Raw genomic sequence first — 23927 nt, 5'->3', positions numbered from 1 at the left:
AACAAAAATTAACACTCATATCCACAAAAAATATGAAAGGGCCCATTTCCTATTATATTGCCAGCACTGGGAATAGTCTGTCTTTTAAATCTTTGCTTATCTCTTTGCAAAGCATGCCTCACTATTATTTTAATTTGTACTTCTTGATTTCTAAAGAGGAAAAACATTATTCCTGGGCTTTAATGTGTGATATGAAGGAAATGCAAAGAGCATAGGAAAGGAGAAACAATAACAGTACACAATAAGATCACCATTATTGCAGGAAAATAAGGGAAACAAGAAGGAATAAACTTCACACCTTTTGTATTACTTTTTCTCATTAGGTTTGGATACCCAGTAACTTTTAGAACAATTTTGAATGCATGCACTGCATCCCACACCAATCATTACTGAATGAGTTGAATATGCAAGTTACATCTAAATATATGGATATTTGTTTGCTCTAAAACACACAATTATTTTAAGTTTTAGAACATGGCTCAAGGATAAATTCATCAGAAGGGCTCAAAAAGGCTGATGACTGTCTCATAATGCCATTGCTCTAAGTTAGCAGTAGTTAGATTTATGCACTTATGCTAATTTCTCAAATCCCACTGAGCCCTTTAAATGTGATCATATTTGTTTACCTCATTGCTTTTCCCCAACCGTGAGCCCACACAGTCTTAATTTGCCAGTCCTTGCATTCTCATTTATTTTCTTTTCCCTCCTTCACTACTTTACTGCAGGCAGCTGTCACTGTGTAAAAGCCTAAGGTAGGAGCAGAAGGCTTTTCTTCATTCTGCTGAGAATGCTTGCTTTATTGGAAAAAAGGACACTCAACTGAGAGCTGCCCATAAAGCTTATTTCAGTTCTTTGTCAGCAACCAAGGGAGCTGAAAGTTCAGGGATAAAACAAAAGATGCAGTAGTGGAGAAGCGCACTATGATCTGAAGGGATGCAGAGCTGTGGGCTGAGGGCCACAGCATGGCTAGAACAACTGAGCTTCATGTGAGCTCAGGTGGAATTTGTGGTGTGGCCTGGGTGATGGTGATGGAAGCAGCTTCCTTTCTGTCAGGCACTGTGCTGAGGACTTGGCTGGAGTATCCATTTCATCCCATGCCAGTGCTAGCAGCATAGGTCCCCCAGTGTTCCCAATTCACAGACCAGGAAACCCAAGCTTGGCCTATTTGAGTAACATAGGTCATAACCAGATACAAATCCTGATCTGGTTGACCCAGAGCCCATGCTCTCAGCCTCAGCATAATTTTGTTACTGGACTCTTCCAGATAATCACACAATTCTATTAAGGATCTTAATGAATAATACCTGGGGCTACTAACATTTAGTTCTAGAAAATTTGCTAGGAGGCAGATTAAATGAAGCCCAATGATATCTGGAGGTATAACCCCTGGCCTGACTTTCTATTTATCTTGTGTCTTTTGTGGACTATTACTAAGATTATACACACTCGTACCACACTGAAGACTCTAATCTGGTGCAAGTCTCCTTGAGATTCTGTATAAGAACAATGTGTATGACATGTGCAATGTAAGGTCTTCTATAGGCTCCCAGACATCAGTCATTCAGCTCCCAAGTCTTTACTGAGCACCTTTAAATTTGTCTCCTACTATTGTAAGTACCGGGGATACAGCAGAGGAGATCCAATAGTCCTCTGCTCATGAACCTACATTCAAGTGAACCTACATTCAATTCAAATTGAAACAGAAAAGTAACTATGTAGCATATTAAATACAAGTAAATGCCAAAGAGGAAAATTAAAGCAGGGAAGGGGGATAGAAAGTACTGGAGGCAGGGTCTGCAATTTTAGATTGAGTGGCTACAGAAAGTGACATTTGAATAAAGACCTTAATAAATAAGTAGGAATTGATATCCCTGAATATGGTTTCAAAAGTCCTTAAAGGGCAAAAAACACTATGTGTTATGGCATGCAGAGGTTAGAGGAATGCTATAAACACTTGGTAGATTTAGCAATATATTTCATGATATACAGTCAGGCTATACGCATACATATTCATGATACATTAGTTCTAAAACACCTGAACTAGAGTTGCCAGATAAAATACAGGACACCGAGGCTGGGTGTGGTGGCTCATGCCTGTACTCCTAGCACTTTGGGAAGGCCAAGATGAGAGGACTGCTTAAGCTCAAAAGTTCAAAACCATCCTGAGCAACATAGTGAGAACTTGTTTCTACAAAAAAATTTAGTCAGGCATGGTGGCGCACGTCTGTAGTCCCAGCTACTTAGGTGGCTAAAATGGGAGGATCACTTAAGCCCAGAAGGTTGAGGTTACAGTAAGCCAAGATCATTCCACTGCACTCCAGCCTGGGTGACAGAGTGAGGCCCTGTCTCAACAAACAAACAAAAAAACAGGATAACCAGTTGAATTTGAACTCCAGACTAACAACAAACATATCTCAGAGATACTGTGGGTTTTGTTCTAGACTTCCTCAATAAAGCAAATATCGCAATAAAGTGAGTCATACACATTTTTGGGTTTCCCAGTGCATATAAAGTTATTTTTACACTATTATCTATTAAGTGTGCAATAGCCTTATGTCTAAAATATGTACATATCTTAATTTCAAAATATGGCTAAAAAATTCTGACATAGAGACATGAAGTAAGCACATGCTATTAGAAAAATGGCAAAAATAGACTTGCTCAACACAGGGTGGCACAAACCTTCAGTTCGTAAAAAACACAGTATCTGTGAAGTGTAATGAAGCAAAAGGGAATAAAACAAGGTATGTTTGTAATTATTTAGTATAAGTATTTTCAAATACTTAATGGGATATACTTAAACAAAAAAGATTATTTGTTGTTTATAGAAAATTCAAATCTAAGTGGGTATCTTGCATTTTTATTTGCCAAACATGGCAACTCTAACTTGGGCAAATCACCTCTCCACTTCTTCATCAGCAAAATATAAATAAAAACTCTTGCCTGAGCTAAGGAAAAAATGATTACATTTGTTCTCCTGGGCAGAACAAAATAAAAACACAAGACAAGATTTTAAAATAATTAAATTAAAGATGCATATATAGTCAGAAGTTAGAAATAAAACACATACTTAACAATGTGGTTACTTATTGTTTATGATTTTGCACATCTGAAAGACAAATCCGTAAACATGGAAACTTCAAGGGAGAATAATAATGATGAGGTATCTGTGTGGCTGCCTTTCTAGAATCTGTGCTTTTCCTTTGGGTGGAGTCTTAAGATAACTTGTGGGTTGAGCTACTTTTGAGTTACAGTTCTAGCACTTTAAGACTGAATTAGGCCAAGGCATAGACTTGTGGAGAAAAAGGAAACTTCAGAGACCATTTATTACACCCTTTTCATGCTGTAACTGGGGGATGTTCTTTTCACCACTGCACACACCCCCACCCCCACAAAAGATAATATTTAACCCAGTTTTCTTCTTTTAATTCTGAAAGTAGTACTTAGTTCAGGGAAGGAGAAGAAAGAAGTGCTGAAATGAAGTGCATGATGCACATGACACTAAACGATGGGGCCCAAGGACAGGTGAGGGAGGGGGCGTGAGAGGAGGGAAGGACATTTTCAGAAACTTTTACAAATGAAAAGCCTAAACAAGATTGTGTGCAGTGGGTGGTGACTAGTCAGCAATGTCACAGCCGAGAAGCTTGAGGACCATCACTGAGCAGGGCAATGATGATGTGGAATAGACTTTTAGGTGTGAATGGAGAGGGATCAGGAGTCTAAAGAGAAAGTGGCTGATGAACTACGATTTGTGAGTGCTTTTTATGCATCAAATGAGATGCTACATACTTTGTATATGTTACCTCATTTAACTTTCATGTCTTGGTGAGGTAGATATTGTGCTATTTGATCTTCCATTTAAAGATGAGGAAACTGAAGCCTTGAGAAAATAAGTGGGTTTATGAAGTTCTTACCCTGTAGTAGCAGGTCTAGTGCACTCTAGGGCCCTTGTTGTCAACCACAAGACAATCCTACAAGTAGGTGTAGAAAACCCCCAGGAAAGAATGAGTCTTTAAAAGCAGGGTCACACTATTCCTGAGGGTAGCTAGACACTTTTTCCAGGACCTACAGAGAAATCTGAACTTTCTGCATTTTCACAAATGGGGCATTTGGAAACTGTCTACATGTCTGTCATCACTCCAGGTACTTCCCTAACCTGCTTCGTGGAAACCATCCTACCCTGCCTGAAATCCAGTAAGGAAAGCATAAAGAAAGAGATCATCTGTGTCAATGTCAGCAGACACAGATCCAGAAAGGCATGACTTCGTTGTGTCACCCAGGGAAACATTCCTATGGGTCAAGATAAGACAAGTTAAAGCCATGCTGGGGTGGAGGAGAGGGAGGGGGAGAGGACTAAGGGAACTGTAGAGCAGAGAAATTCACTGTCTATCCAACTCTTTAGATCCCAGGTGAAGACAAGGGCTGTGGCTTCCACTGTTTGCCCTCCCTGCAGGCTAATACACTAAATCTTTCTCGTGGCAACAATGCCCCTTCCACCTTCACCATACCACCACTTTTAATATGAAGTTTCAGATTCTGAGAATGAGCTTAGGTGAAAGGATCCTTCACGCTAGTAAAAATAATTTAAACAACTGCCCTCCCTTGGAGAAAAAAGCACAGTTGGATCTGAGAATAACATCCTTGCTCTCCCAGGAGGAACAAACTAAAAATAAAAGTCAACAAGGTGTTTCCTGCCAGTCAGTAAATCCAATAAGCAAAGATGATGCCTCAACCTGGCACTGGGTAGTTAACAGCTAGCCTGACTCCCTGCACCCGAGAGTGGCCATGTGGTTCTCAGAGCTAACAGCTGCCAAGCAGAACCCCTCAGATTAACCCATAGGTGGTGTTGAACCACTTCCCATTAAGATATTTGCAAAGCAAACAAAAATGATAGCCCCACTCTGAGTCCTGGGAGCTGGCCAGGAGCACTGGCTGTTCTTGTTGACACAAAGAGCTCTCCTGGGAGGGTCTGGATCAGAGCAAGGAAGGCCACTCCCACCTGCGTCTCCAGACTGTGTTGATCTTAGGCCATTAGAATTTTGGTATCAGGGACTGTTTATTATCTAATTTCCCAAGCACAGCAGTTGCTACAGCTCTGTTTCACGAGAGCTCTCTATTGCTCTCTGTCTTCCCTACCTACACCATTCAGATAAAAAGAACAAATTCACCCCTCCTCCTGTTTTGTCTATTCATCAAGGAGACAAGTCTGAGAAGTTACTAAGATGCACACAGAGATTTGGCATTACCACTGTTAACAGCCTTTAATGGCAAATACTCCAGTGTCTTCTTAATTTAAGGTGACCAGGGCGATGCTAGTGGAAAATACATTGGCATATTTGTTTTTTATAGTGAGGAACAAGCTGCTATTTAATTCACAAAATATACTTGGAACTGAAACACCACTATGTTTTCCTTATAACCCAGTGAAGAAAGTGAAGTTAATAAAATTGTGAAAATGTACAAAGTTAATCTTCTTTCAACCTGTAGGATTATAATCTAGGTTTCTTTATGTGTTGATAATGAAGCACTCTTATATAAAGCACATTTTTACAAAATTTTGTTTCCTGTAATATTTTCCACTTGAGTCCATTTTCCTTTCTCAAACTTTTGAAAATAGGCTCAATATGTAAAGATCTTTTGGGCAGAAACTCATTCTGAGACTGAATATAATAAAGGTCTTGATGAGGATACAATGTAGGTACCAGCAATGTGCTGAATTTCTACGGGTAATGCAGGAAGGGGATGAGGAACAGAGAAATGGTTAGAGATCTTATCAGATTTTCTTATTATTTGAAATTGTCTTTTGGATCAGAAACCAGAACTTTAGAGATGTAGATATAAATAGTATAAGGAGAGACACAAAGAAGAAAGAAAGAAAAGGAAGAAGGAAGGGAGGGAGGGAGAGAAGGAGGACAGAAGGGAAGGAAGGAAAGGAGAGGTCTAAAGGAGATTGAAATTTCTTTTTTTTTTTTTTAACTTTTATTTTAGGTCCAAGAATACATGCTCCGGTTTGTTATATCGGTAAACTTGTGTCATAGGGGTTTGTTGTACAGATTATTCCATCACCCAGGTACTAAGCTTAATACCCAATAATCATTTTCTCTGCTCCTCCCCCTCCTCCCGACCTCTACCCTCAAGTAGGTTCCAGTGTCTGTTGTTCTACTCTTTGTGTTCATGTGTGAGAGATTTAGAGTTCTTTAGAAAAAGCAGAGGCACTATCATGCTAAAAATATCATACTAAAAAATTGACTTTTTATAAGAAAGAAGAGAGCTATCAGGTGAAATTAAACAGCAATTTTTTGGAATCTTGAGTACATGATTCAGTTTTAGATGAAGTTTATTCAAACGAAATTAAAATGGGTTTGAAAATGTTCAAGTTTTCCAGAGAGCCCGTGAGCCCAACATTGCTAGTCAACTTTGTAGAGCAACATTGTTGACAGCAAGTATGTTTAGGGATAAATTAATGTAAACATAAAAGTTCACGTCCACAGGTGATCACATTGAAGGCCTTGATGGGGATGATGATGTGACTTCAGTTATACAGAAGAAATGTTAAAAAACTGAAAGTTGGTTCCTATGCCAAACCGTCCATCGTCATCTGATGCATCGGACACAAAAATATTTGCCTTGAGGCTGGGCACAGTGGCTCATGCACGCAATCCCAGCACTTTGGGAGGCTGAGGCAGGTGGATCACTTGAGGTCAAGAGATTGAGACCATCCTGGCCAACATGGTGAAACTCCGTCTCTACTAAAAATACAAAAATTAGCTGGTCATTGTGGTACGCAGCTATAGTCCCAGCTACTCAGGAGGCTGAGGCAGGAGAATCAGTTGAACCCAGGAGGCAGAGGTTGCAGTGAGCTGAGATTGCGCCACTGCACTCCAGTCTGGCGACAGAGCGAAACTCCATCTCAAAAAAACAAATAAATAAAGTTTTGCCTTGAAGTGTGGATCACATGGCAGGCATGGGGTATAAGAAAACCCAAGTCAAACATCCATTCTAACATCATATCTGCTGAAGTCCAGCACATCCTAGTTCCTAGCAACTGACCCTCAATTTGAGATATTAACCATAGACGGCTACCAGCCAATAAGTGAGCTTCCTAAAGAAAACACAGAAACATCTTCCCAAACTTGGAGTTTATTTTTGAGTTAGGAAGGTAGATGCATCACAGAAAAATGACACAGTGTTAATAGAATCTCCCTTCACTTGTTTAATTAGGATTTTTGACTTTTTGAGAAGCTAGCTCCTTTATCAACTAACTAGGATGCTCAAATCAAACTCAAGGTAAATAGGAAGCATTTCTAGAGAACAAAGTAATTAAATTTAGCTTTGGACCTCACAGAAATAAAAACTCAAGGAGCACATATTCACTTATCCATTCATCAATTATTTCATTTTATGCCAGTTATGGCCAAAGATTCTAAATTCTAGAGTCTGTGAGTGCTACAGAAATAAGCGACAGTTTCAGCCCTAAAGTTTATTATCTCATGTGGGATACAGTAATAAGAGCTAACATTTTTGTCCACTTAACTACATACTAGGTAGTCATCTAAACGTTTCCTATGGTTTATTCTCACAATGGCCACATGAGGTAAGTACCATTATTAGAAACACACTTGCCCAAGGTCATTGAGGTAGTTGGACACAAACCTGGGCCAGAACAGAGGCAGTTCAGCTCCAGGGTCTGTAGCTGAATCGTTTCCTCTACCTAGATGGTGCCCTGCACACAGCGGGCAAGAATCAAACTTGGATGCTGGCAGGCCAAGCCATGAATTATGCAGGCGGGCAAGTAGGGATCTGTAAAAGACAGCTCCTGCTCACTTCCAGCAGTTTGCTGCCAGATACTCAGGTTTTTTAAGAGCTATCAGAAGTCCGAATGACATGAAATCTATTTTTATGTGTTAGAATCTAATTTTAAAAATTTAAAAACATTCAGCCAAACAAAACATGTCTGTAGACTATATTCTACCCAAACACTATGGGTTTACATCTTTTGACCTATAGAATGACAAAACATTTTGTGTACTTTGAAGACCTCCCATATCTTGGTGCCTTATTCCCTGTAATAGTTCTTCCTGCCTCACACCACCCCCATCCTACCCTCTGCCTTCTTCTCACTGGACCTCTCACCTTCCAAGAGTGGCTCTGCATATCCTGCCTCTGGCTATGGCACACTCTGTTTCTCCTGCCTGGGATGCTCTTCTCTTGCCCTTGTCTGCATGTCACGTGAATGAGACCTTGAAGGATGAGTAAAACATCAACAGGTAAAGACAGGACTGGCAAGGGAATTCTATTTAGATGGAATAGTGTGAACAGATATACAGAATATGAAAACAAAAGACATGTTGAAAACCACCAAAGAGTTCCAACTATTTTAAAAGAGGCCTCTGGTCCTTGGAATCTGTTCTTAGAAAGAGACTGCTGGAATTCTTGACATACAGAAATCTTCTAAAAGGACTCTTTGCATAAGAATCACTGATGATTTAGGGTTTGTTGAAATAGTTCAGATAAATATTTATGTACGGCCATAAGCAAGTCCTCAAGGAAAAACATAACTCAAAACAGATTTTTTCCTTGAAGCTTCTTTCAGCTGGTGATAAGGTTTCTGCCTTCAAAAGGGTTTTGAAAATACATGTGACCAATTAATATTTTAAAAATCTAGAAAGTCTAAGAAAGTTCTAGCAATCAACTAAGCTCTGAAAGTTATTATTTGAGGGTATGATAATGTCATGCTGGCAATGTTGGTAAGGGTGACTCCTGAGCCCAAAGTCAATCTCAGATTCACTCCTGAGATAAGAGCCAGGAGTCTTTAGAGACAAGAAAATAAAATTTGTCTCTAAAGTTAAAGCACAGAGTGAGCATTGTTCAAAGTTTCTAAGGTGATGGAAACCTCAATGCTTATTTTAGTCTACAATTCTAGAGCTAAGTCAAAGTCTTGATCCTTCATATGAGTTTAACTTTATAGAAAACTTCTCCATACTAATATTACTACTATTATTGCTGCTACTTCTATCACCATGACCAACAACAGCTTGCCATAATTCCTTATTGAGTATTCATTACATGTCTAGAACTGTGCTAATTCCTTTGCTTTGATTATCTCCAGTCCTCCCAATTATTCCCTTTTTGCAGTCTAGGATACTGAGGTTCAGAGAGAGGAAGGAACTTGTCCAATGTCTCATAGCTTGTAAGTAATTGAACTAGGATTCAAACCCAGGTCTGTCACCAAAGCTCATCATTTTTCTACCCAAATGAGACAATATATACAGTGTCTACCACATCTTAAGCACTTGATCAGAGAAGGCTACTATTCCTACCACCACTCCCACATCATCCTGCCATTTTCCCTCTGGTTTCATATGGGGTCCTCTAACGTATTAGTGCACTAACTTGACCACACTGGTAGGAAATTTGCTGGAGGATTTGTTCTGTTCAACAGTCTTAGAACTGCCATGTATTTCTGCCGTGACCCCTCACACACAACGTTCGTCAAGATATGTGACAATCTGTACTTCACAGCCCACATGAAAATCTGGCCCACAGTTGGCCCTGCTGACTGGGAGGCTGTTTCTCTGGCTCATCAATTCTGAGGTCAGCCCAATTGGCTCCAAGCCCCAGAGCCGCAAGGATGACACACAGGAGAAATATGCACTCATTTTCCCCTTGTGAGGTGCCAGTTCTCCTCGAGCTGCCTGAGTCACGGAGGTTCCCATCACTCTGAATCTGAATCCTCACTGAAGGGCCCATAACGAAGCAGCTTCACTGGGGGTGTGTTACAAGCCGTCTTGTGAAAACATTTGCACCAGCATTATCAATCTCCTGCCTCTTCATATGGGTTCCTTTTACACAACAACAGGCTAGCTGTGTTAAAGAATATCACATAAAAGCCTTGTGAGAGCTTTGCCATATGCAGGCCAAATTAAATTAAGGGGCATAATCCTCACCATTGTATTTATCAGCATTAAAATGGGGGACTACCATCATGGGAACAAAGCCCCACAACATAAAAGACTATTTCCATTCTGGCATTCACTGTACACAGTTACAGGCTCACATAGGAAGTGAAGCAGAGAAGCATCACCCCAACCACTCACTTTTACTTTCAACTTGAGGTTTCCTTCTCTCCAGCCAAGTTAACCCTGTCCCATCATGCACAGATGGGACCACCTTTCCCATGAAAGGCTTTAGGCTTTCTCCCAAGAACTGGGTGCTGGAATTTTCTTCATCAATCACAGGGTGACAGTTATAACAATTAGGGTGTATTTCTCAGTGGGTGGTGATTTAAGATTTAAACAATGACAGGTATAGAGACAATGTGGGTAGAGAGAAAAAGCCTTGGACTAATTATTTGGAGCCTGGAGCCATGAGAGGCAGTAGAATGTACCAGTTAAAAAATGAGTGCTGTGGTCAGAAGGCCCATGTTCAAATCCTGATTCTGTCACTTTACTGATTAAGTAACATTGGCAAGTTACTTGTAATCTCTCAATGTCAGAGATTACAAAATCTGTACCTTTCCCACAAGGTTGAACAGGATAATGCGTGTAAAACCCTTAGCACAGGCCAGGCACGGTGGCTGATGCCTATAATCCCAGCACTTTGGGAGGCTGAGGGGGATGGATCGCTAGACGTCAGGAGTTTGAGATCAGCCTGGCCAACATGGTAAAACCCCATCTCCACTAAAAACACGAAAATTAGCCAGGTGTTGTGGCACGCACCTGTAATCCCAGCTACTCGGGAGGCTGAGGCAGGAGAATCACTTGAACCCAGAGGGTGGAGGTTGCAGTGAGCTGAGATCGTGCTATTGCACTCCAGCCTGGGCAACAGAGTGAAACTCCATCTCAAAAAACAAAAACAAAACCACTTAGCACAGTGCCCAGGAAGTTCCTAATGAACCAAATGCTAGCAGTTGTTAATATTGTTGGAGACAGAAGATCTGAATTCAAAGCCCAGACCCACCATTTATTCTCTGTGTGACCCTGCATAACCCAGTGATTCCCCGACTAGCTGATGGGGGGCAGGTGTAGGTAGATCTGAAACCAATCCAGCACTGGTCTCTGAGATACTGTTTATGAGCTATTTGCCTTAGCTTTCCTCAGGTTCAGTTTATCTGTAATATAGAGTGAGTAACACCAACCCAGAAGGCTGGTGTGAGAATTACATGAGATAAAATGTGGGGGAAAAAAAAACTGGCATAGCAATAAATGCTAACAATAAATCTGAATGATCTCAACACTTCCCTTCAGTTCTTATTTGCAGCAATATTTCTTGACGTGTATGGATCTTCCTTATGAACTCTTCCCTCTGATTTTGCCTTCCCTTCATCTTTTCCTGGTACCTATCTGCTCCCATCACTGTCTCTCCAGGACTCTTGAGGCAGACCTTGTTTGTTGCTTCCCTCTTCTTCTTTGCCTAATCTCTCAACCTCCTTTGCAGCTCTCCTGCAGAACCACCACTGCAAATTCTGGCCAATCATATGCAAGACAAGTCTCCTGGATGACTTCTGGGAAAGATTTCCCTCCTAGCAAATGGAGAGAGACTCCTGAGAAGAACCCCCTTTCCATCCACTTCTGTCTTCCTGCTCCAGACATTGCCACGTGAGGAAGTGATGCTTAGTGTTGCTTCGGCCACCTCGTGGCCATAAGTTGGGGCATGACTGACATGCCGAGAACAGCAAAGCAAAGAGATGCAAGGGGCCTGTGTCTTTGCTGACATTCCTGAATGGCTGACCCAGCCCCGGAACTTCTGTCTTTGGACCTTTTGTCTCGAGGGATCCTTGAATCTATGGGTTGAATGTTTGTTACTCCCAATGAGAACATCACCAGTGACACAACCCAGCTCTCTTCTTACTCTGCCCACCCCAAACCCCTCCCTACTCCTACCCCACCCTCTGCCCCAGAACTCCTTCCTATCAGCCCTTGTTGATTCACAGAACACTGAGTTGACAAACATAAGGGGGACAACAGAATCCCAGTCCCTGGATCAGGGATACCCTGGCCCACTGTTTGGTAAGTTATCCGGGATCCTCTTATTGTTGCCACTACCCAAAGACTGACAGGAAAAACACTTCCCTCATAAAAATCTGAGTGCTGAGAAGTGGCTTTGAAAGTTAGCTCAATAAACTTATTGAGTAGCTATTGTGTATACTGGATACAAGAAAGAGTAAGACTCAGTCCTCACTGTTGAGAAGCTAACTTGCTAGCACAAGGTCAACCATAACACCAGGTAAAATATGAAGAGCACCAGAGAGACTGAAACACCAAAGTGTGGTGTGAGGACCCAGTCTGTGAATTGTTACTACTCACAATGACATAAGGGGCTAGTGCCAGAATGTAAATTAATTCATCACCAAGTACATTGTTTGGTTCAGCTGATTTTTTTTTTTTAGTAACGAGACTTTCTTAATGAAGAAAGCAGTGAGTTGATTTACATTTGGGGACAAATTCATTATTCTGTTGTGAAAAAGCACTTTGAGTAGTACTGTTACAAAAGGGCTACAGCTCAAGGAGTATTAAAAAGAATTAGGTCTTCATGGAGGAAAGGGATATGACAATGTGTCTTGACCAAAAGGTAAGAGCTGAACAGAAAGGAATGGGCAGAGAGAAGAGAGGAAGGTGCACTGGTAGAACAATAAGAAGTCTGATTCTTGTTGGCCATAAGGTGTATTAGGGACAAGGTGGAGGTGATCCTGGAGGACAAACTGAAGTGAGCTAGAGAGAAGCATGGAACAGCAGCCTGAGAAGTCGGAACCTCTTTTGGTCTAAAATAGGAAGCCATTAAAGTTCTTTGAACAAGTCAGAATATGTTGTAAGACAATTGATCAGGTGTGAGAAATGAAAGCTGGTCTGTAAAGACAGAAGGAGAAAGAAAAAGAGATAATGGCAGTCCTTGACCAGGAAAGGGTACTTGGAAAATGATTGGAAGTGAGGTTAAGTGAGAGGTAGGGGTCAAGAGTGACTGTGCCAGGTTTGAAGGCCAGTTCACAAGAGAGTGTTTATGTCAATCATAGAAGTCGGAAGGGTGAGTGGAGGAGGTGCTTTAGGAGGGGCTTTTCTGTTGAAGTCTTGGTGTGTGAATCAGGAATATACGTCCACTCTGAGTTGGGTGTAGGAGTGTGGAGCTCAGAACAGAGACTTGGGACTCGTGCTCACACAGCTGAGACTTGATACCATAACACACTGGTGAGAGATGGTATCATCCAGGGGAGAAAGAGAGAAAGGAGAGAATCTAAGACTTGGAGAATTGCCTTTATTTTAATGGTGAGTGGAAGAGAAGAAGGATGGAACCAGAGAAAACAAACACTGAGAATACCTCTGAGGAAGCACCTGAAGAAGGCAATACTACAGATACCCTTGGAAGAGGGCTCTTCAAAGAAAGCACACACGGCCCATGGAACTAAATGCTGCAGAGTCTGATGAACATAAAGCTCTAGCAACTGGGAGCTGTGCTTCCCAAGAAGAGTTTTAGGGACATTGTAGGGACACAAATCAGAATTCAGGATTAAGGAGAAAGGGGTTGGTTTAGCAAGGAAATGAGGCAGTGTGGACCTGGATAGCAGTTGGAGGAAGTCTGGTGGTAAAAGTAAAAAGAGGGAAGGACAGGCCAAGGGCAGGCTTTTGTTAGGATGGGGGGAGGTATAAGCAAAATGGAAAGTGATAGTAGAATGTAAAAGATGGGAAAGCAGGGGAGGTGCTAACTGACAGTGGTAGGGCCTGGATGGCAGGAACACAGCACAAGGAAGAGGATCTGGGGTCTGTGAGATGGGAGCAAAGGAAGGAAGGACAGCTGAAGATAAGGAGAGATTCTAAGGTGAAGAGAAGGGCAGTAGAAGAGCTCAGAGCACTGTCCTGATGTTCTCAGTAAAGACAGACATCAGTTGAGGTTAAGGAAGTCAGACTGGGGTTGAAGTCATTTTCCAAACTGGTTCACTGACTTGCCCAAGGTCAGACAGTTGGAAAATGTTAGCTAGGATCAGAAACTAAGTCTTCCACCCAAGCTCAGTGATCTTTCTACCACATTAGAAATTGTAAACTTTGTTATTCTAATATGAGATATTAGGTCTTTTCCTAAAGTGCCCTTAAATGAGCTATTCTGACTTTTTAGGCAAGTACTTTACTTTAAAAGCAGCCCAATGACAATTTGAGACCACTGGGGAAGTATTAAGAATTTATCAAGTCTCAAAAATCTTAAGAGATCTCACAAAATAAAATAATAAAAATAATTAAAATTATTGTTTAAAATTGTAAATTAAGACTTTCTCTTTTCCAGGTGAAAAGATGCAAAGAACTCTCTAATGACCTGCTTCTTTCTTGAAATCTTTGACTAAAACTTTTAAGGAAGTTCCCCATAATCAATGTGGAAGAAAATAAGAGAGGCAAGTTTCATTCTATTAGGCCTTCCCTTTGCCATGGTCCACTCCTTCCTGTAGCTGTGTCCTCCTCCTGGTGACATATGTGATGGGTTCTGGAAACCTTATCTGAGAGAAGGCAGATTATAAAGGCTTCCCTGAAGAACAGGCCTAGGAGTTGTTTGTGTCTTTAGCTCTTGGTGTCATGCCTGGCCTGGCTGGACTTAAAGTGTCTTGAGCCTACATTTAGCCAGGGTATCGGGCCCTGCAGCTTGAGCAGCTCAGAGGTCACTGAAAGGCAAGCTCTGCTATACTCCTTTTGAATTATATTTAACTCAAACCTGTGGCTAAACAGGAAATGATACTCCCTTTTTGCTTTAGCTTAAATCTAGGGTTTTTCTAGAAGCTCATCATTTTTCTACCCAAATGAGATAATATATATATCTCCCCCAAATGAGATTTTATATATATATATATGTTTATATTTTAATATACAGACAGAGTCTAACTATATTTCCTAGGCTGGACTCAAATTCCTGGGCTGAAGTGATACTCCCACCTCAGCCTCCCAATTACCTGGGTCTCCAGGCACACACCACCATGCCTGGCTGTAGGTTTCTCAACTGTGGGACTACTGACATTTGAGGCTGGACAATTCTTTGCTGCGGGGAGGCTTTGTCGTACATTGTAGGAGGTTTAGCAGCGTCACAGGCTTCTGCCCATTAGATGCCAACTGCACAACTCTTCCCTCCAAAGTTGTGACAATCAAAAATGTCTCCAGACATTGCTAAATATCCAGGGGGAGGATGTTTAACCTAATGAGGCTAAGTATAGATTTAACCATGAAGAGAACCCAAAAAGTAGGGTTGTGTTCAGGTTGCTCTGTAGAATAAAGACTTTTGGGAGAATCTGATGGAAACGCTTTTTTTTTTTTTCTTTTTTGAGACAGAGTCTTGCTGTGTTTCCCAGACTGAAGTGCAGTGGCACAATCTTGACTCACTGAAACCTCCACCTCCAGGGTTCAAGTGATTCTCCTGCCTCAGCCTCCTGAGTAGCTGGGATTACAGGCACATGCCACCATGGCCGGCTCATTTTTGTATTTTTAGTAGAGGCGGGGTTTTGCCATGTGGGCCACGCTAGTCTCGAACTCCTGTCCTCAGGTGATCCACCCACCTCGGCCCCCCCAAAGTGCTGGGATTACAGGCATGAGCCACCATGCCCAGTCCTGGAAGCACTTTTTGGTTTCACTCTCTCCAGTTCACCAAAATACCATAGTGGTAGAAATACTTGTTTCATTATCCATTACCATGGAGCACCTGAGTTTACAACAGGGAACTTTTACAGATAACACTCACCCATTTTTCTCTGTGACAGCAGGAGAGTTGCTTGAAGTCTGTGCATGGCCATTGTTGGATTCTGCTTGTGAATGGCTTCTACGATCTACAGAGCCCCTGAGAACTGAGAGAAAATAAAGGAGGGCTAAGCATATGTTCAGAAGTAGGTAGGGTTAGCTTTTGGTGCCCATCTGCACTCTCTGCAGCCCTTCTCTCCCCGCCCTTATACCACTCCCTGACTTGCTATAGGTTTTTTTTCTAGGATGTGTCATTAAAATTGAGATGTTCTCAATTCCAGGTCTTGTTCCATGCTTGGTCTCAGTCAGCAAACTGTTTTTATGCTTATAGGAAAACAAGCTACCTCTCTTTGGCAATAGATATAAAGAGTACACAGATTAGAGGCCCCAAGTGATTTGGGTCCTGGTAGAAGCAGTATACAATAGCTGGAACAACACTGTGCTAGACAGAGTCAGCAGATCAACTTCTAGTTCTGGCTAGGCTGCCTGCTGATGTGGATAGGGCAAGGAACAAAATGTGATGATGTGGCTAGGATTAACTGTAAACAGGGAATCGTCCCAGGAGTAACCTATTTCCACATCTTGATTGAGGACAGTTTATTGATGAGTTTCTCAAGAATGAGGGTAACAAATAGAATTCTTTCTTCCAGTGACCATGGCTAATCAATCATGGCCTTCTTTTCCACTGAACTTTAATTCAACCTCAAGTTCCTTCTTAACACTTCGCATCAGTGGTTGTCAAAGTGTGGCCCAACAAGTAGCATCAACATCACCTGGAAACTTACTAGAAATGAACATTCTTGGGCCCAACTTCAGACTTAGTGAATCAGAGACTCTACAGGTAGGGTCTTGCAATCTGTGTTTTTATCAAGCTCTCCAGGTGATCTTGATCCATGTTAAATTTTGAGAGACACTGCTTCCAGATCAGCGAGTCTTACTCCTGGCTGTACATTAGAAACATCCAGGAAGATTTTAAACATGCCTAGGACCAGCCCTAGAGATTCTGACATTGATCTGGGATGGGAGCTGCTTTCAATTATTAAAAGTTCCCTAGACAATTTTAATATGTGGCCAGGGCTGAGAACCACTGTTCCAAGTAGTCACTACCAATCAGTTAGGGTTGGAAGGAGACCGCACACCTACTTGTCATCCTTATTTTAGATAACCTAGAACCATCCAAACTGAAATATAACCAACAAAGATAATCTATAAATTCGGGAATTGTGACTTACTGGGAAGATGCATAAATGGTTGACATTATGATTACAGAATACATGATAGAAATGGAGTGTAGAAAAATAAACAAAAAGTATATAAATCAGTTGTTTCTGTGTTGTCTGTTCTGGAAAGAACATGTGCTGATTTTAAATTGTTAGTTTGGTTCCTTAGCATAAATATTTCTTGTGTGGAATAAGTGCAATTCTTTGAGCTAAGGTAATGGATAAAAAGATTTGTTGTTGTTGTTATTATTATTATTGCTACAAACACCAAAAGGACAAAGAGAAAAATTTAAATGAGACATTAATACATTTTTATTATTACACACACACACACACACACACACACACACACACACAAAACATTATGGCCAAACAGTGAAACAACAATATTGAAAGAAGGAAAAAGTAGAAATAAAGAAAAATAGCCACAGCCTATTAGAATTTCATTAACTAATTCCCTTCCCTTCCCCCATTGCCTTTTCTCCGTTGATAAAATCCTCTAGTTAGAGCACCAGGCAGGTTTTCCCCCTCTTGGAGATTCTAAACCACTGTTTGGCCCACACTCACTTGCAGTGCTGTGATAAGCAACATAAAAGCAAGAACTGACATAAAAACAAAAAAGGGGAACCCACTTCAGGGGTACAAATATCTTTCTGTTTCCCTGTTAAGAAGGAAAAATCACCACAAATAATTTTTAATCTTGTTCTCTGGCCCAAATCAGCAGCACTAAGAGCTACCACTGATCAAAGGCCAAATGATAGTGCCCTTGTGGAAAGCTAAGATTGCAAGCTTTTGTCTGTACCTATTTTGAAATCCTCAGTTAAAAAACTAATAATAATAAGGAGCAATAGCCATCCAAAGAAGAAAATAGCACAAAGAGATCTGAAAAAAAAAACTGTAAAATCTCTTTTGGTTTGGGACTCTCCTTATGAAGGTGCCATGTCCAAGACCAGAATGAGAGGAAGCAACATCTTTACCTGGTTCAGCAAATGACCCCAGCTACTTTGCTGGGGTTTCCATAGAATTTCTGTTCATGTAATTGAAGGGAAAACTTATTCCATGTTTCTTATTAATTTACACTTCAGTCATCAAAATATTGATTTTTAAGAGTTATTTGAAGTATAAAACCAGAAACTTACAGAATATTCTGAATAAAGCTTAGAGGGAATCTGCTCCTCCATCCCCCAGCTTTGCTGAAGAACAGGGAGAAGGATTTGGGTCAAACTAAAGAGATAAATAAGATTATCAAACCATCGAATTCAAGGCAGCATCCAAAATTGTCAAACGGTTTTCAGTATGATCTGGTGACAGTTGGAATCACCTGGCTTCTCGCTGGCAAATGAATTGCTGAACAAGGAAATTGGAGAAATGGAGATATGAAGGAAAAAAAAGACAGAGAAGGTGACTCATTTTAAGTGTATGAATAGGTTGAGTTAAAAAAAAAATTAGACCAGTGACATGGCTGAAAAATAAAATTATGAACTTAAATAGTAGAAATATTCATAAAATGCCGAACTTGGGGAATGTACAGGTGTGACAATAGAAGTTTCTCTAGAGATGGGTCACCTTTCATCAGGGAGGGTTCCTAAGTGTTTCTGGTTTAATGAAGTAAAGCAATACTTGGAGTGGAGTTCTGGAGGAACTGAATCCTTCCAAAATCTGATTGAGCTCTATGAGCCATTCATATTTTTTTTTTTTTTTTTTTTTGAGACGGAGTCTCGCTCTGTTACCCAGGCTGTAGTTCAGTGCCGTGATCTCGGCTCACTGCAAGCTCAGCCTCCCAGGTTCACACCATTCTCCTGCCTCAGCCTCCCAAGCAGCTGGGACTACAGGTGCCTGCCACCATGCCCAGCTAATTTTTTGTATTTTTAGTAGAGACAGGGTTTCATTGTGTGTTAGCCAGGGTGGTCTCTATTTCCTGACCTCGTGATCGGCCCATCTCGGCCTCCCAAAGTGCTGGGATTACAGGCGTGAGGTACCTTGCCCAGCTGAGCCATTCATATTTTTCAAGGAGAAAAATTAGTCAAGTGTCAAGTCTTTATCAGACTTTTTTTTTTTTTTTTTTTTTTTGAGATGGAGTTTCGCTCTTGTTGCCCAGACTGGAGTGCAATGACTCGATCTCGGCTCACTGCAACCTCCGCCTCCTAGGTTCAAGCAATTCTCCTGCCTCAGCCTCCCAAGTAGCTGGGATTACAGGCATGCGCCACCACGCCCAGCTAATTTTTTCTACTTTTAGTAGAGATGGGGTTTCTCCATGTTGGTCAGGCTGGTCTCGAACTCCCAACCTCAGGTGATCCACCTGCCTCAGCCTCCTAAAGTGCTGGGATTACAGGCATGAGCCACTGCGCCTGTCTCTATCAGACTGTTTTGAAGTAAGATGGAAAAGCATCTGCCTGTCAGAAAACAAACAAACAAACAAACCAACCAACCCACCAAGAACACCATTAGGAGGTGTTGCAAATGCCTTCGGGGCCATATAGGAAGACATATCAATGTGTGAAGTATCAGGCAAAGAGGATGGGGAATCATGGGGTTTGTGATGAACCAGAGAATTCACACCCCACTTAAAGACATTCAGGTTCAAAGTTTTTTAAAAAGCACTGTGCCTGGCCAAGCATAACACATCTTTGGAGGATCTCCTATTTGTGACTTCCTATACTGGAGGATCTCCTATTTGTGATTTCTAGGGGAAAACAGTGGTCTGCATCCTCAGTCAGTAATAGCCAGACACCTTTCTTTTGAAAATGAAAACTTTCTCATTGTCTCCATCCCCAAGTCTCCTCAAGTTCAAGAAACACTGATGTTCTCCTGGATCCTGCTACTTCTCTTTTTCTCCTACTTCCTAACCTCCTTGCCCCAAGGTAAAGTTCCAGTTCAGTATTTCCTTGAAACAGACTGAGTGAGAGATACTAAAGGAGTCTGAACTACCCAGACCCTCTCTGCCTACACACTGGGCAGTGGCACTTGGGCTGGCAGATAAACTGTAACTGTAAATTCTACCACAAAATCTTCACTTTCCATCAAATGCAGGTGCTGGCATTAAAGACCATACTTCAAAAATCACAGCCTCTCAAGCAGAAGTCCAGGTACCTTCAAAATTCAAAAGGGTGAGACTGCAATATTTTTAAAATGTTTGAAAACCATGATTTAGTCCAATTCTCTCATGTTACCATGACTGGAGCTTAGGGATATTAACTGGTGGAGAACTGAGACCAGAAACCCACGTTTCCACTTCTTGTCCACAGTACTCTTTCCTTCCATGAATGTTCTCAATTAGTCTGAGATCTATATACCAGGTTCTGGATCATAGAAAGATCTTCCCGAGACACTAAACTTTCCTCAGTCTTAAGGTAAATCTGATACAAACATGTCAGAGTCTGCCTCAAGAGGATGGGTTAAGGCGAAGCCATTGGTAAGGAGAGCTGCAACGAGACCAGTGTCCCAGGGAACACGGAAGGAGGTGGAGAGCCAGCTCGAGGAACTGAGCTTATCCCTGTCTATTCTATTCCCTTCTATGAAATCACCTTTCAGAATCCTTTGCAAGATTGGCCTTAAATTTAATCGGCTGTCACCTATAGAAAAAAGAAGGAGTGGTGGACAGAAGGTTCTTATATAAGAGGTGATCACTTCCAGCTTTGGAACCTTCTCTGGAATGCCCTGAATTTAGAACACCCATTCTAAACCTCGAAAGACTCTACCTTTATGGTCAGCAGGCTCGCTGCAGTCTTGAACCTTGGCACTTCCCCTGGTAGCCGCTGCGACGGGGGAATGTGGCCCACTGCTTTGGTTTGAAGTGTCCCCTGTGGAATGAAACAAAAGGACTTTCTCAAAGTTATGCTCCCACACCTAGATGAATTACCAAACTGAGTGATACAAGCTAGCCAGGAAAATCCATACTTTTCTTATGGTTCAAGGCACCAAGGTGACTAATCTCACTTATGGACTTGGTGCTTATTTTTAAGATTTAATACAGTGTAGTTGAGAAAGGGCACAATAGTAGGAAACAGGAGAATTAATAATTGTTCTGGCTAGATTCTCTACTAGCTGGATGACATCGGGTAATTTGGGGAAACTGTGTCACTGATCACATTAGTCAAACAGGGAAACTCAGTGACAAACACAGGTCATCAGTGCACCAGGCTAGGACTCTTGGTTTGATCACTGGATAGCTTTCCTGCTGTCTTTCAGTTGCCACTACCAGGGAAGTAAACAGAAGGGTGAGCTCTCTCCCAGGAAGCTGCTCCTTTTTCTCCTCCACATCTCTGCCTCTTGGAAGTGCCCCTCCCTTCCTATGGTCTTGCAGCCCTGATCATAGATCTTTATTATGCTGTCAGGGAGAAGATGGACTACATACTCTATTCACTTGAGGAATATCACATTGCAGCTTCTCATTGTCTAGTCAGCTTACTTCCTGTTGGATTCCACAACATAATGGCTCTACCAGGGATTTTCCCAGCTGTCACATCTCTTCTTCCATTCTCCATGACCTCAAGGTCACGAGGGGCTGAAGATGTTCCAACATCTTTTACCTCAGATATCTGGAGAAGGCAGGTTCTTTCCACTGGATCTCCTGACTTTAGACAGAAACTACACTGGCAGCAGGAGTCCCCCTCCTCATGGAGGAGATTTTTTCTGGTTCCTGCCCCAAGGCAATAACTCTGTCCCCATCTCCTTTTTTCCTGGCCTCTTACCTAGACCTTGTTCTCACTTCCTGCACCTTCCTTCTGGCTTTGGCTATTTCTATTTCTGGCAGCAGTGCTTCCAAATATACCACATTAGAATATTTGGTATCCCTGATCTTTCTCCTTTATTATTTGCTCAGATGTGATTTTTTAAAATCCTGTCTTTCTGCCTCCTTCTGGTTGACTCCTCCATCTCAGGTATCACCTTTCCACACCCAGCTTGGTGTCACCCTTGTCTCTCCATTCCTTTCAAGTGGCCAAGTAAACATTTCTAGCTGCCTCAAAGTAAATTAAAGAGACACAGGCCCTTCCTCCAAGGAGCTCACATTCTAATACACAAAGTAAGAATAAAAAGAGATTAAAGATATGAAAGCACCTGAAACTTTTAAGGGGGTGTGTCAGTTTGACTAGTGATATCCCAAAATTCATGTCCATTCAGAACCTCAGAATGTGACTTTAGTTGGAAACAGGGTTTTCGCAGATGTAGTTAATTAAAAATGAGGTCATACTGGATGAAGGTGGGTCCTGAAGCCAATGACTGGTGTCCTCATAAACAGGCCATGTGAAGACACAGAGAGACTCAGTGAGAATGCATATGACAATGGAAACTGAGAGTGGAGTGATGGGTCTACAAACCAAGGAAGGCCAAGGATTGCCAGGAACCAACAGGAGACTGGAGAGAGACTTGGAACAGACTTTCCGTCAGAACCTCCAGTAGAAACCAATGTTGCTGACACCCTGATGGATGTCTAGCCTCCAGAACTGTGACAGAATAAGTTGCTGCTGTTTTCAGCTACACAGTTTGTGGTAATTTGTTATGGCAGCCCTAGGAATCTAATTTTGGGGTTGGGGAGTGGCATGACAGATGTTAAGCACTGAAATTCGAAGAAAGAGAAGGAAAAGATCAAGCTGAAAGGTATGTACTTTCAGCTTGATTTGGCTGGGGGGTGCGGGGAAAAATTGGGTGGGAAGAAAAGCTCCATTATTTTTATTTAACAATTATCACACATATGGATTATTATGTTCCATGCATTGTTCTCAGCCCTTTACAAACATTAACTCATTTAATCCTCATAGTAACCGTAAAAGAGAGCGACTACATTATTCCCATTTTATAGCTGAGGAAATTGAGACAAGGGGAGGTTAAATGACTTGCCCAAAGTCACACAGCTGTAGACTGGCAGAGCCAGGATTTGAACCCAAGCACAAAATTTTTTCCTAAAGTCTGAACTCCTAAATATTACATGATGCAAGTCATTTATTTAAACATTTAAAAATAATAATCCCTATTCTCCTTTTTTTCCCCCTTTATAAATGAAAGTAAAAAAATCAGACCTTTGTTACATTCTTTCATGTGCTTGGGCCTCTAATGGTCCCACAGACTAGCTGCTGCAGAAAGAGGCTCTGGCCTGGCCTGGCATTTAGTGACCCACCCAAAGGACAGATCAGGCATTGTTTCAGCAGAGACACTGTCCTGGTAGGTTTCCTGGTTGGTGATCTAGGCTGGGTAAACGTTCCTGCCCTCATAATGGGCCTGGCAAACGGCACCCACTGTATCTGGCAGAGAAGGCGTATACGGATGAGGCACAAAAGCCCAGGCTTCCCCTCCTAACCGCTGCTGGCAGATTTTACAAGGAGCCAGTGTGGTTTCTGGCTTGGACTGACAGCTGGTCATCAGCCATCTTATCAGAATATAAAGGATAAAGAGGCCAACTTGTGGGAGGTCTGACAGGCAAATGCCACCAAAAGCAGCACCAAGAAAGTTGGATTCTTAAACAATAGAATCTCATTGACACATTTTTTTTTTCTACAGCCCTATAAGAAATCCTGGCCTCCATCTCTACCACACAAAACAAGTCTAGTAATTTCAGGCCTCTGAAAGCATTTTCCACTTTGATTATCCAGTACTTAATTCCAGTCATTATCCCAGTTAAACTTTGACTGAGTTCAAAGAAAATCTTCCCTGGTAACTGTTTTTCCCAACCTGGAAGCCAGGGAGGGAAGTTTTCCATTATCCTAGAAATCAGTTTCTTGCTTGTCCTGGAACAGCATTGTCTGGGGAATTCCCCTTCCTGCTGATCATCTAGGGACCGTCAATCCATTCTCTTCTGACTCCCACCAGCTTCAGGATTTCTTTCTTAAAATTTATGTCCTGCCTGCTTCTGGTAGCTTCATAGACTGTTTGCTTCTTGTGGCTGTGTTAAGTGGCCCAGTTTTGTATTCCTTTCAAGCCTGGGCCAGAGTGGTCAGTTTGATTCCATGTAAGACTGCTCCATCTTGATGGGAAAAAAAAATTTTGTGGGTACCCCAAAAGAATCTAGCAGACT

At 41.7% G+C, this 23927-nt stretch overlaps 1 protein-coding gene across 3 annotated transcripts in view; it reads right to left on the bottom strand.

Moving 5' to 3' along the window:
* The window catches only part of MYO3B (myosin IIIB), a 485003-nt gene that overhangs the window by 116844 nt on the left and 344232 nt on the right, over positions 1-23927 (bottom strand). For all 3 annotated transcript variants that reach the window (XM_054476982.1, XM_054476984.1, XM_054476983.2), the window contains 2 exons: positions 20617-20718; positions 15703-15805 (listed from right to left, as the gene is read on the bottom strand). In XM_054476982.1, coding sequence (XP_054332957.1) covers positions 15703-15805; positions 20617-20718 — 205 coding nt within the window. The remainder of the gene's footprint in view (positions 1-15702; positions 15806-20616; positions 20719-23927) is intronic.

This window comes from Pongo pygmaeus, chromosome 11 (genome assembly GCF_028885625.2).
Source record: "Pongo pygmaeus isolate AG05252 chromosome 11, NHGRI_mPonPyg2-v2.0_pri, whole genome shotgun sequence".
NCBI lineage: Eukaryota > Metazoa > Chordata > Mammalia > Primates > Hominidae > Pongo > Pongo pygmaeus.
This window is presented reverse-complemented; position numbering and strand designations above follow the sequence as displayed.